The following is a 12,548-nucleotide window of genomic DNA, read 5'->3' on the forward strand; positions in this document are numbered from 1 at the left end:
AGGCTCTTGCCTTCGAGTCCACTGTGCTTTTACTATGTCCAGATCTACTATGGGTAAGTGGTCAGTGCTGATCGTGGCGGCCTGACCATCAGCTGGGCGTTCTTCCTTGGAGACCCCGTGAGGTGCGGGCTCTGTCCCGCACTCTCCGTCTGGGGATAACTGGGCAGCCACCGCGGGAGCCACAGGCCCTTCTCCCGGCTGCAGGCATGAGGTGTGGTGCCAGCAGGAAGGTGGTCCTGGAGCCGCCCGCGGCCAGCCCCCATCCAGTGTGAGGGTCAAGGCCAAGGCAGCTGGGTCGTAGGACCTGGGCCGGAGGCGGCGACCAAGGCGGCTGGCAGGATGCAGGGCGCCCAATTCCAAGCCAAGTTCCATCCCCGGGGCCTCAGCAGGTAAAGCACCAAGCAAAGCGAGGGCCTAAGGTTTGGGCTGAGGCTGGAGTGGGGCTGGGCTGGGGCCGGGGTAGGGTCGGGTTGGGGCCGGGCTGAGCAAGGTGAATGCTGACCCAGGCAGCCTTCATGTTCCCTGGGCCTGGCGACCTTAGACAGGCTTTCTGATCGAAGGCCCCTGACCTCCCTCCATCCCCTCTACCCCTTTGAGAGGTAAACCTTCTACAACCCAGAAATGTCTTTCTCAAGGACCCAGCTGGCATTCCTTTGAAATGTAATCACCAGGAAAGACGGGGGCTCCTACTGTCCAGTCTCTGTGGGAGGGCAGGGGTCTAACTTGCAGTACACGGGGGTCCCGGTCACGTGGACAGCGTCTCTCTTACGCCCTCTGGTGACTTCCTGCAGACTCACTCCAGCCTTACAAGTCTCTTGACTTGTTTCCACAATTGAGTTCAGTCCTTCTCCCCTGTTGCAGTAGTTTTGACCTCGATGGCAATAATTTGGAATTCCGTCTTCCTCTCTGTAGGTAACAAGCATCCAGGGCAGTTTCTCTTCTAAAGAGCAGGGAGGGCGGAGGGGAGAGAAAGTTCCAGACCAAAAGGAAAGAAGGAGCAGCATTGAGAAACAGGAGGGGCTCCCGGACCTCTTAGTTGGGGAAACGGCTGCTCACCCCGACAGGGACCCCGCCACCCATATACGGGAGCTGGGCTGTGTGTGAAGGACCTTCCACTACATTCTAGAAAAGGTGATCATAGTTGGTGGACTAGAAACTGGCTTTTGAATCAACCAGTCTTTTCTATTGTGTGTGATTGGAATTTCCTTATCCTTTTTCCTTCCTCAGTGTCCACTTCTGTAAAATGGGACTAATAACAATGCTTACCTCATAAGAATGCTGTGAGGATGGTTAAAGTAATATATGTAAATTATGCAGCACAGTGCGTGGTGCGAGTTCTCATGTAGATATTAGCGCAATTCTTTTTATTGTCTTCCTAGCTGACTGGTAAGAAATGAGCAGGGAAAGCAGGTTGGTTGGCCTGAGAAGTAATTTCCTCAGTGCACCACGTTGGCCAGGTAGAGGAAGGAAATCACAGGGTCCCTTTCCACACTGCCCTGCTTGCTGGGCCACAGCGGTGGGTGGCTCCCCTGGCTGCTCGGGGACACTTCTAGTCCTAGGATTCTGTGGTGACCTCATCATGGTGTTCTGGCCAGAATCTATGCAGAGCCATTTCCTGGCCTCCTCAGAGCTTCCAGTACATGGATGACTGGAGGATTCGTCCAGTTGTGGCTAAGCTTAGAGAAGAACCAAGCTGATCCGGCTGGACTTGAATCAGTGGACATGGGGTCTTGTCAAGATTGAATTGATTGGATGGTGTCTCTGGTCATCGGTAACCAGGGCCCTCTGGTTATCCACCTCTTTATCCGCCCTCATAGCCTCCCCCAAGAGGTAGTCCCTGCCCCTTAGAGTATCAAAGGGTCGTGGAAGCAGAAACTCTCAAGATTGAAAGGGCTTTAAAAACTGACTCAGGGCTCTTCTTTAGCCAATGAGGCATTGCAGCCCAGAAGATTAAGTGACTTGTCCAAATTGGTGGCAGGATTGTGTCTAGAACATAGCTGTCTTTCCTCTCCGTTGTGATCCCACAACAGTAGACAGGTGACAGATCTTTAAGTCTGTATTTTCACTTTCTTTGGAGCTCATTCCAGTTGCTTCTATCAAACAGGGTTGTGATAATATTATTGTTTTCATGTTTCATTTTTTTTCATCGTTTTCAAAAAATTCCCAGTTTGTAGCAGCCGAGGTCACAGTAATAATTTCATTTTCTCTCATCTCTGGGATGATGGAAACTTGCACGATCTACAGAAGTGACTTTGAGGCTGCCCTGTGGCAGAGGGGAGTAGGGAGTGGAGTGGGGGAGGCGGACCTTCCTTGGAGATGCGTTCTCCCATGCCTCATTCCATCCTTAACGTTTCCAAAATACAGGAGATAATTTGCAAATAATATGTGTTTAGTGAGTGATTCTTTCATTCAACATTTATTGCTATCCCTTCCAAGCCAGGAAATGCACAAGATACAGCTGCCCACATCATAAAAATAGTCACCATCCTCATAAAAAGAGTCACCATCCATGGCCATCAAGGTCTTAGAAGCAAAGCTGCAGCTTCAGGAATTTGTTATGGGATGTTTGTTATTCAATGTGAAACCACTTATTTCCACTACTCTAAAAGTTGGCTGAAAGCCCACTGTTTCCCCCAATGCCAGATCACTCGCATTTTTTCACACATTGGGGCTAGAAAGGCCCCTTAACAGTACAGAATAAGTTTCCTTTATTGGAGCTAGAGTGTAATTCCTCAGAAACAGTAATCCGTCAGACAGCTGATGATTTACCTCGTGAGTAAATGAATTTTCCTGCAGTTTTGAGGGCACAGTGATAAATTAGTATTTGCAAAGTGCTTTCATCCATGCTAAGAGGTAATGGGTTGGTCCGTAAAGCAATAGAATTTGAAATGCCTGTGATTACCTTCAAAATCACACTGGGAGTGCATGTGAATGAAAAAAGCAGAGTTGGAAAGAGAAGAGGGGACAGAAACCATTTAAGATTACTAAATTGCTAGCTGTTTTGATAAGGTAATTGGCCAGAAAATTAAATGCACTGTATAGAACAAAGGTGTTTTCTGTGAGCCGGGATAGCCAAATGCCAGTTTTATTCAGTCAGCACGGAATATAAGAAATAAAAAAGGATACAAAAAAAAAAAATTATGGGAAGAAAAAACTCAGCAATAAAAAATAAGGCCATTTAAACACAGATTGATACTTGCGTTTGAATCGTTAGTATTGAGTATGTGACAAAGAATTACCTTCTCCCAGCGTCCTCCGAGAGTCTATTCCATTTGCTGGCATCCTTCCTTGGGAGAAGTTTTAATTAAAGTGGGAAAAATGCCAAATTATGATGCAAGGAGACCTGGGTTCTAATCCTCAGTCCACAGTTTAACCAATCGGCTAAGCTGATCTTCAAATGTCTTCATTTGTAGAATGAGGGGTTGGATTCAATCATTCCCATTTTACAATCTTTCCGGTTGTAAAATCATAATTCTAAGTCTGGCATTGTCTCAATATTTCTTGAATAGAGATAGAAAGTTAAAGTTTGACAGGATTCTTAAATTTAGATCGACGTTAACAAGGAAAGTTTAAGATCCCTAGCCTTTGAAATCCTAGCTGACTTCCTGGATTTTCTGGGAGATAATTACACATCACTCACATACATCCCAGGTTAAAATTCTGTTTGCTCAAGTTGGGGTAAACCATGGACAGCTTGCAGGCTGCAGGGTAATCCTAACACCGCGCCCACCAGTCTTCTGAAAGCTGCCCTTACACCGGCACATATATAATATAGTGCTACATATATAACAGTCCACTTTCTCAGTGGTCATCTACAAAGAAGTGACCTTGGGTGAGATGGGAGAGGTGCCTGGGGCTGAATGCTCACCGTCAAGTAACCCGAGGAAGACCACTCTTTGTACCCTGTCTCCTGATGTGGTTCCCTCCTTCTTTGGAGAAGCTATAAACAGGATTAAGCTTCTTTTTTATTCTCTCCACCTGGTTTGGTGGTGGTTGTTGCGGAATAATAAAAACACAAGAGTTGGAGGAAGGAAAGAAAATGGTAGCTGGAGGTCCCAGAATTCTTCAGGGAGATTTTAGAGAAGTGAATTTGAAGGGATTGGATTTTGATCTCATCTATTCCAACTACAATCTGGGTGGCCTTGGGAAATCACTTAACTTTTTAAATATCACCCAGCTGGAATTTTGTAAGATAGGATTTTTTAAAAAAAACATACAATTCCTGGCAGATAACAAATATGAAACACGTGGTAGCTATTGTTAGTACAGTGGTTTGTCTTTCTTCTAACTAACTACTTTTCTATCACGTACTTCCATTTCAAAAGAGGATGTGGGGTGGTTTTCAAAAATAATAAACACAATTAAACAACAATAAACAAGGAAAGTGGATGGGGGAATAAAAAGAAAAGATGTAAAACATCAAATTGGATAACTTTGAAAATCATCACTTCAGAGGATAACAGATTTGGCTTTTCTTCCAACAGATATGATATCAAGGCCCTTATCAGCAAGGCTGTCAGGGTGGAGCAGAAAACCACCAAGAAACCCTTTGCAATAAAAGTGATGGAAACCAGAATGAGAGAAGGCAGAGTGGTGTGTGAATCTGAGCTCACCATCCTGTGGCGGGTTAGCCGTCGTGACAGTGTCCAGCTCATGGAGATCTTTGAGGTCCAGGGTTGAGTTTCCATCGTGATGGAGCCTGATGGCCAAGGGAGGGGAGCTCTTCGATTGACTCCTCACCCAAGGATCCACTACAGAGCAGGATGCTGTCAGGACCCTCCAGATGGTTGCTGATGGCATTAGGTATTTGCACGCATTGAGAATAACTCACAAGGACCTAAAGCTTGAAAATCGCTTATATTATCACCCAGGTGCAAAGTCAGAAATTTTAATCACAGATTTTGGTTGACACAGTCTGGGCACAAAAGTGGTGCCTGGACAATGAGGGCACTCTGCAGGACCCCAGATTACATAGCCCCTGAGGTTTTGCTAAGGAAACCGTATCCTGGTGCAGTTGACACGTGGGCTCTTGGTATATTAATCATGTATGTTTCACTTTAGTGGATTCCCGCCTTGTGATGATGAAAGCCATATGAGGCTTTTACAGGGAGATTCTGAATGGCAAATATAATTATATGGGAGAGGTAAGTGCTCAATTTATTCCTACTGAGTTGGACTTGAATAATTCCTCGACCTCAGCACTATTGCCATTTAGGGTGGGATGATTCTTTATGGGGGGTGGGGTGGGGAGAAGGGAGGATGTAGGAATGTTAGCAACATCCCTGGCCTCTACCCAGCTGGTACCAGTAGATACCCTGCTGGTAGATACTGGTATCTATGGATGCACTAGATACACACCTCCCCCCTGCTGACAACCAGAATTGTCTCCAGACATTTGTTAAGTGTCTCCTGTGAGGCAAAGAGCCATTGGCCTCAAGGTAGCAAGGGCCTCGATGACTGAGTTGTCTGTGGTTAGCACAGGACACTGACAAGCCAAGCCCCTTTTGGGACATAGTGTTTTCTCAGTGAAATGTTTAACCTCACAGTTGGCGTAAAATATTTATCCGTTGTTTCAACTTGGAACTCCCAGTGTTGATCATTGTGTTTAACTTTTTGTTGTTTTGTTTAGGGAAGGAAAGTTTCCAATGCTTATGTGTGGGATGCCGGGCAAAACAGGAAATTCATTTCATGTTGAAGAAGTGAACAAATTTATGTTTAACTATAAAGGTTTTTTTTTTTTTTCTTCATAAAGAAAAGTATTGATAGTTTGATTATACATATTTCAAGTGTGACTTCTATATGTAAAACTAAAAGCTACATAACAAGTTGAAAAATCACACTTTCTATTCTCTGACAGATTTACTATCTTACGGTACATGTACATGCTTTAAGAAACTCAGACAAATTGGTAATTGAGAACTAAGATTTACACAGGGAGGTAGGAAAGGGTGGGACGAATTCCCAGACAGTTGAATGTCACTGATTATTAAAAACTTAAAAAATGAATAGCCTCATTAATGACCAAAGAAATGCAAATGAAGGTGACAATATCTTTTCTTTGGCTTTCAAATTGATAAAGATAAAAGAAATACTCAACTTAATTCTATTCATTGCTGCTAAAAGTGCTAAGAGGTTAGCAGTCTTGTAGATAATTCCAAGGGGATGAGTTGTAGATTTCTTGAAAAGTAATTTGAAAATACACATCTAGAACTTCAAAAAGTTTACTTATTTTGATCTGCTTATTCCACTTCTGAGAATCTAAGGAAATAATCTCAGGTGCAGCAAAAGTTTCATTCTAATGATGCTCATCTGGGTTTCCTACCAAACTGGAAAATTGAAACGAATCGTCAGAGAATGTTTGAATACATTATGAGACATTCATATGATAGTCCCTAAATTATGCATGTCTGAAAATTATACTGGTATTGGGAAATGTTTCCAATATACTGGAAGGGGGTAAAAAAAAGGCAGAATCCAAACTGTGTATGGAGTATGAACACAATCATGTGGGAAAATGCATGTGTAGGAAAAAGTCTTGGCGGAAATACAATACGATGCAATACCTTGTTAACAGAATTTATCTTCTGGTTTGCGGATTATGGATCATTTTGGTTTCTTCTCTGTAATTTGCATCTATTTGTGTTCCTGCTTTGTTTTGTTTACAAAGAGCACATATTTCTGTTTGGGCTATCTGTTGCTGCGTAACAAACCATCCCCACACCTGATGTTGTAAAATAAGGACCATATTATCATGAAAGGAAATTAATTTGTATTGTCTTCTTAAAAGTCCTTCTGTCTATAAGTGAAATTCCAGGTATCGTTAGAGCAGGCAGATAGCTAGATATGAGCAGAGAAAGGGGAACACAGACCCAAAGGCAGGAATTGGGCAGAAAGGAAGGGCACAAGCCAGATACAGGAAACCACGCATCATGTAAGCACCAGGGGCCCCTGGGCAGAGAAAGAAAAGCAGGAACCTTTGGGCTATTAAGGGGTCCCAACTTTTGGGGTGATGAGTGGCCAGAAAACTGACGAAGAAAGGTGAGAAAAGGCAGGAATCTCCAGTGTCTGAGGGTAACCTTTTGCTCATTACGCCCTCATTTCAATAAAAATTAGCCTTGCAGATCAGAGGTACCCATCATGCACTGACATCATGACAGTTCAGATCCAGACTGAATAAGGACAAAAATCCCTCCTCTCTTTGGAAAGGTGGAATTGATATGAACATCAGGGGATATGACCCGAAACCCTTCCTTCCCCAATGAATATTCTGTCCCTTCATTTTTATACCCTATGTAACCAACTTGCCAAAGAAACTCGGGGCAGCTGCTCACCTGAGCCTGCCCGCTCTCCCCTGGAGAGTGTACTATCCATCCTTTAATAAATCCTCACTTTACTTTTTTAACCACTACATCTTGTCTCTGAATTCTTTCTGGGATGGGACAAGAACCTGGAACACCAGTTGCATCCACTGGCAACAGTATGACACATTGTGTGAATTGCTTCTTTTCTCTATAAGGCAGGTGGAAAAGTGAAATAAATAGATAAGAACATCCAGAGATGTAAGTGCTGTATTGCCGATGGTGAAGAGGAGAGGTATGTTTAATATAAATAGCAAATATTTTACTAGACACTTGGCACAACTGTACTGGAGCCCCACTCATGTATATGCAAAAAGTTAGCTATAGTGTTAATTTTTTCTTATTTAAATGGAGGTACTGGGGATTGAACTTAGGACCTCACACATGCTAAACATTCGCTCTACCATGAAGCTATACCCCACCCCCTAATTTCTGTTGATTTTTGGTGTGAAATACATTCTTTTTCATGAAACTTCAATGACCATTCCACTGTGTTATTCTTTTTTTTTTTTTTTATTTTTCCAGTGAATACTGCTTAGGTTACATTAATTTGTTTTGTTTTGACGTTTAATCTGTATGTCTTCTTTCTAAGACATTGTAGGCTCCTTGAGGGCTGGGACTCTCATATTTTTCCACTCGTCCTCAATAATATATCACAAAAAGCTAAGCATAGAGAATGCATTTCATAAAAACAAATTGCTTTTTAAAATACTGAGATTCTAATCTTTGTCTCCATGAGTAAATGTGTCTCAACTATCACTGCATTGAATATAGAATACAAATTTTAAATTTATCATTAAGGCAAACTATTAGGTAATTCATGAAATTATTAGATTCATCCTGGAATATTCAGGTGGTTTGAAGGCTACATTTATTCTACTCTACTGGGTTTTGCAGGATAGAGGTGAGGGTTCCCCATTCCAGGTGCTCCCTGAAATGCAAGACACAGCACATGGTAGGAAAGGGGTGGGAGAGAGCAAAGCTTTTCTCCCCACCATGAGAGTGAGGACTTGGCTTATGTGCTTGGTCACCAATGCCATCCCAATGGCTTTGGCAAGGTGGCAGGGCTCATGCTGGGGACTCATCCACAATGCTCCTGGAGACCCATCCACAATGCTCCTGGAGACCATTTGAACCTCTTCCTTCTTCATGACAGGAATCATGCTCAGCTCTGGGAACACCCGCATGAAAAATGCTCAGTGTCCCTGCGCTTAGGGATCTCTTGGTCTTGTCTGAGAGACCAAGTTTTACTCTGCATCTCTTCAAATATAAGGACTCTGACACATAGGAACAAAGGCTCAAGGTCCATGGAGCAAAGAAAGAGAGTCTTTCACTGCATAGGAAGGTTGGGTCAGATTTCCTGAAGGAGGGGACACGTGAGCTGTGACTCGGAGGAAGTGTAGGAGCTTCTGAACGGGAGGCGAGTACTTTCTACATAGAACAGCATATGCAAGAGCACATAAAAGGGAATAAGTTGACTAATAAAAAATTAAGACTTTTAGAGCACTTGTGTGCCTGTGAACACATATTTGTACGAGTCTTTTGTAAAGCAGTGTGGTGTGAAGGTTAGGAGCACAGTCCGGGGCCGTGCTGGCTGCCCTCCACTCCCCAGCTCTGCCATTCTCTGACTGTGTGACTTGGGGCGTGCTCCTTAATTCTTCTATATCTCAGGTTTCTTCCTTTGTCAAATGGAAGTAATGACAATGTCTGCCTAACAGGGTTGTGGTGAGGATCAAAGGAGCTAATAGATGTAAAGGGCTTAGAATAGATTTATAGTATTAGTTACTAAGTTAGTACTACATTATGACTATATTATTACTACAGTATTACTATATGAGTGCTACATTATTACTGTATTAGTACTACATTATTACTATAGTGCTATATATGTGTTAGCTATTTCTGTTATAATTACTATTAATATGGAAAATATTGGGACTGGAAGTTTGAATTTTCTTAAGTAAAATTTTGTTTAAGTTTGAATTTTGCTTATACGTATATATATGTAGATAGATAAACTTTACTTATCAAGTGTACATTTTTCATCTTTGAAATGGAATAGTGAGGAAAGGGTAGCATTAGCATTTTCATATTAATGATAAATTACAAATTCTTGCCAATGCGTTGAGAATCACATATTCTGGCCTCATTAGATTCCATTATATCACAGGAAACATTTTTTGGTGTGAAATAAATTGATAATAAAACAAGCCTTATAATCATATTAGCTAGTCGATAAGGATAAACATTGGTGTTAAAAACATATTTTAAAAATAACCCACATGGACATTAATAGAAAATGGTGTCCAACTGCTTAGACTCACCTGTGATGTTGTACTGTTAGAAAAAAGCATATTGATGAGCTCCCTTGGCTGCTGTGTTTTTTTGGGGGGGAGGTTTATTTATGTTTTAATGGAGGCACTGGGGATTGAAACCAGGACCTCATGCATGCTAAGTATGGGCTCTACCACTGAGCTACACCCTCCCCACTGATACATCCCTTGGAAGTAACAGATCTGATAGTTATGCTCCCCAGCCATGACCCCAGTTTCTTTCTATTTCATTATCTCCACTAATATCTCTTATTTTTTCTTTCCTATATTTCTTTTTCACTCAGGTTATTAAGGAAGAAAAAAGAACAGGAGAGCAGAAGATATAATACTTGAATTCCCTTTCATTCTTTTTCCATCATGATGCCAATAATGAACATGACACCCTATCTCAGTTAGGCCGTAATTCTAGTAATTTGGTTCCCATTCCTGTAATTTAGTTCCTAAATACTTACACTTACAAAAAAAAAAAAAAGTGGCACCCAATATTTTTAAATGATATTTTTATTTTAAAAGTTTTTTTACAGAAAATTTTAATGATTATGAATCTTTCAAATCATACTTCATTTTCTGCATATCATTTTCTTCATCTCTTCTGTGACTTACCTTAAATTGAATGTGTCTGTGTCTTCTTTTAAACTCCATCACAAACAGTGAGTATTTGTAAGAGTCGGGACAGTGGTGCATCACATTTACACTGTGCAGATGTTGCCCTCAGCATCAGGGGCGGTAATCAGAGTGGGAAGTAGCTGTCGGCGTCCCTGATTATGTCACACTGCTTGACCTTGATCTCATCAACGGAATTCATGGAGTTGAGGAGAAAAGAACTATTTGCATACAGGTTTTTACAAACTGAGAAATAGCTGGATTTAATATTATTTTTATATTGCTCATTTTATGGTTTGTGAGGGTTACAATATAGGAACTAGATCTAAATGTATGTTATGTGTGGAAAAATGGGTCAACCAATGATTTAGAGTTCATAGGCCAAGTCAATTGTTTGTTACTTTTCTTATCTTCTTTTTTTGAGGATGAGCTTTACCCAATCCTCTTTTAAGTTTCAGTGTTTTCTTTATGAATAGAAAACTAAAAGCATGCTTATTCTCATGTCAAGAGCCTCTTTTTTTCTTTTTAATTGAAGTACGGTTGATTTACAATGTTGTGTTAGTTTCTGGGGTACAGCATAGTGATTCAGTTATACATATATAGGCACACATATATTCTTTTTCATTATAGGTTATTACAAGATATTGAATATAGTTCCCTATGCTATATAGTAGGACCTTTTTGTTTACTTTATATATAGTGATGTATGCCTGTTAATCCCAAACTCCTAATTTATCCCTTCCACTCTTTCCCCTTTGGTTACCATAAGTTTGTTTTCTATGTATATGAGTCTGTTTCTGTTTTGTAAATAAAGTTCATTTGTAGCATATTTTATATTCTACATATAAATGATATATGATATTTGTCTTTCACTGTCTGTCTTACTTCACTTAGTATGATCATCTCTAGGTCCATCCATGGTGCTTCAAGTGGCATTATTTCATTCGTTTTTATGACTGAGTAGTATTGCCATTGTGCATGTATATACACACCCAATAAACTAGTTGTATTCCATTATATATATATATATATACATATGCATATATATGTGTATATACACACACGTACACAGACACCCCATCTTCTTTATCCAGTCATGTGTCAGTGGACATTTAGGTTGCTTCCAAGTCTTGGCTATTGTAAATAGTGCTGCTATGAACATTGAGATTCATGTATCTTTTTGAATTAAGGTTCCCTCTGGATATATGCCCAGGAATGGGATTGTTGGATCATATAGTAAGTCTGTTTTTTGTTTTTTGTGGAATCTCCATACTGCTTTCCATAATGGCTGTACCAAACTGCATTCCCACCAACAGTGTAAGAAGGTTCCCTTTTCTCCACACTCTCTCCAGCATTTATCATTTGTGGGCTTTTTAATGATGGCCACTCTGACCATGTGTGAAGTCATACCTCATTGTAGTTTTGATTTGCATTTCTCTGATAATTAGTGATACTGAGCATTTTTTCATGTGCCTGTTGGCCATTTGTAATGATACAGTGTTCAAATTCCTTATTTGAAGAAGTCTTTTGGATTTGATAAGCATTGATCTTTATAATTAAGAAAATGATTCTCTATGTGTGTTTGTGTGTGTATTTTTATTTTATTTTATTCTATTTTATTTATTTACATTTCTTCTCAGCCCTCCCACTTGGCGAAGGACTTTATCGACAAACTACTGATTTTGGAGGCTGGTCATCGCATGTCAGCTGGGCAGGCCCTGGACCAGCCCTGGGTGATCACCATGGCTGCAGGGGCCACCACGAAGAACCTTCAGAAGGTCGTTTCCCAGAACCTCATGCAGAAGCTCCTCACTCTCAGAGTCCTGCTTCTGCACAGTCTTCTAAGTCGCCGTCTTATTACAAATCAAGGTTTACGTGGAGCAAGGGAAACTTAATGGTAGAAGAATCACCACTGTCTTCACTTTAGTGAGCGGATGGCCTTTCAAATCACTTTCATTCAATTTTAAGCCAGTTGCATTGACTTCCTGAACAGCATTAGGTCAACAGAGACCATTTCATCACAATAAAGTCACCCTAGGACTCCAAGACACAGAAGCATGTGGTTATTGTTGGGTAGTGGTGACCTTCCCTTTTAACATTTTTTAAGCTATAATTTCTCCCATGTTTATACAGGAACTATATTAATTCTCCAAAATATACTGCTGTAAAAGATGACTAATATAGTAAATAGTACATAATAGGAAATAGGAAGATGAAAAAAATAGTAGGAAATAGTAGATGAAAAAAATCTCTT

At 40.9% G+C, this 12,548-nt stretch overlaps 1 protein-coding gene across 1 annotated transcript; it reads left to right on the forward strand.

The window, feature by feature from the left end:
* Positions 1 to 206: 206 nt before the first annotated feature.
* Positions 207 to 12,221, forward strand: PSKH2 (protein serine kinase H2). Its single transcript, XM_006193945.2, is given in 9 exon segments — positions 207 to 254; positions 256 to 389; positions 4,485 to 4,698; positions 4,700 to 4,904; positions 4,907 to 5,058; positions 5,060 to 5,101; positions 5,103 to 5,144; positions 11,935 to 12,097; positions 12,100 to 12,221. Coding segments are annotated over 9 exon segments (1,122 nt in total).
* The last annotated feature ends 327 nt before the right edge of the window (positions 12,222 to 12,548 follow it).

Source organism: Camelus ferus, chromosome 29 (genome assembly GCF_009834535.1).
Source record: "Camelus ferus isolate YT-003-E chromosome 29, BCGSAC_Cfer_1.0, whole genome shotgun sequence".
NCBI lineage: Eukaryota > Metazoa > Chordata > Mammalia > Artiodactyla > Camelidae > Camelus > Camelus ferus.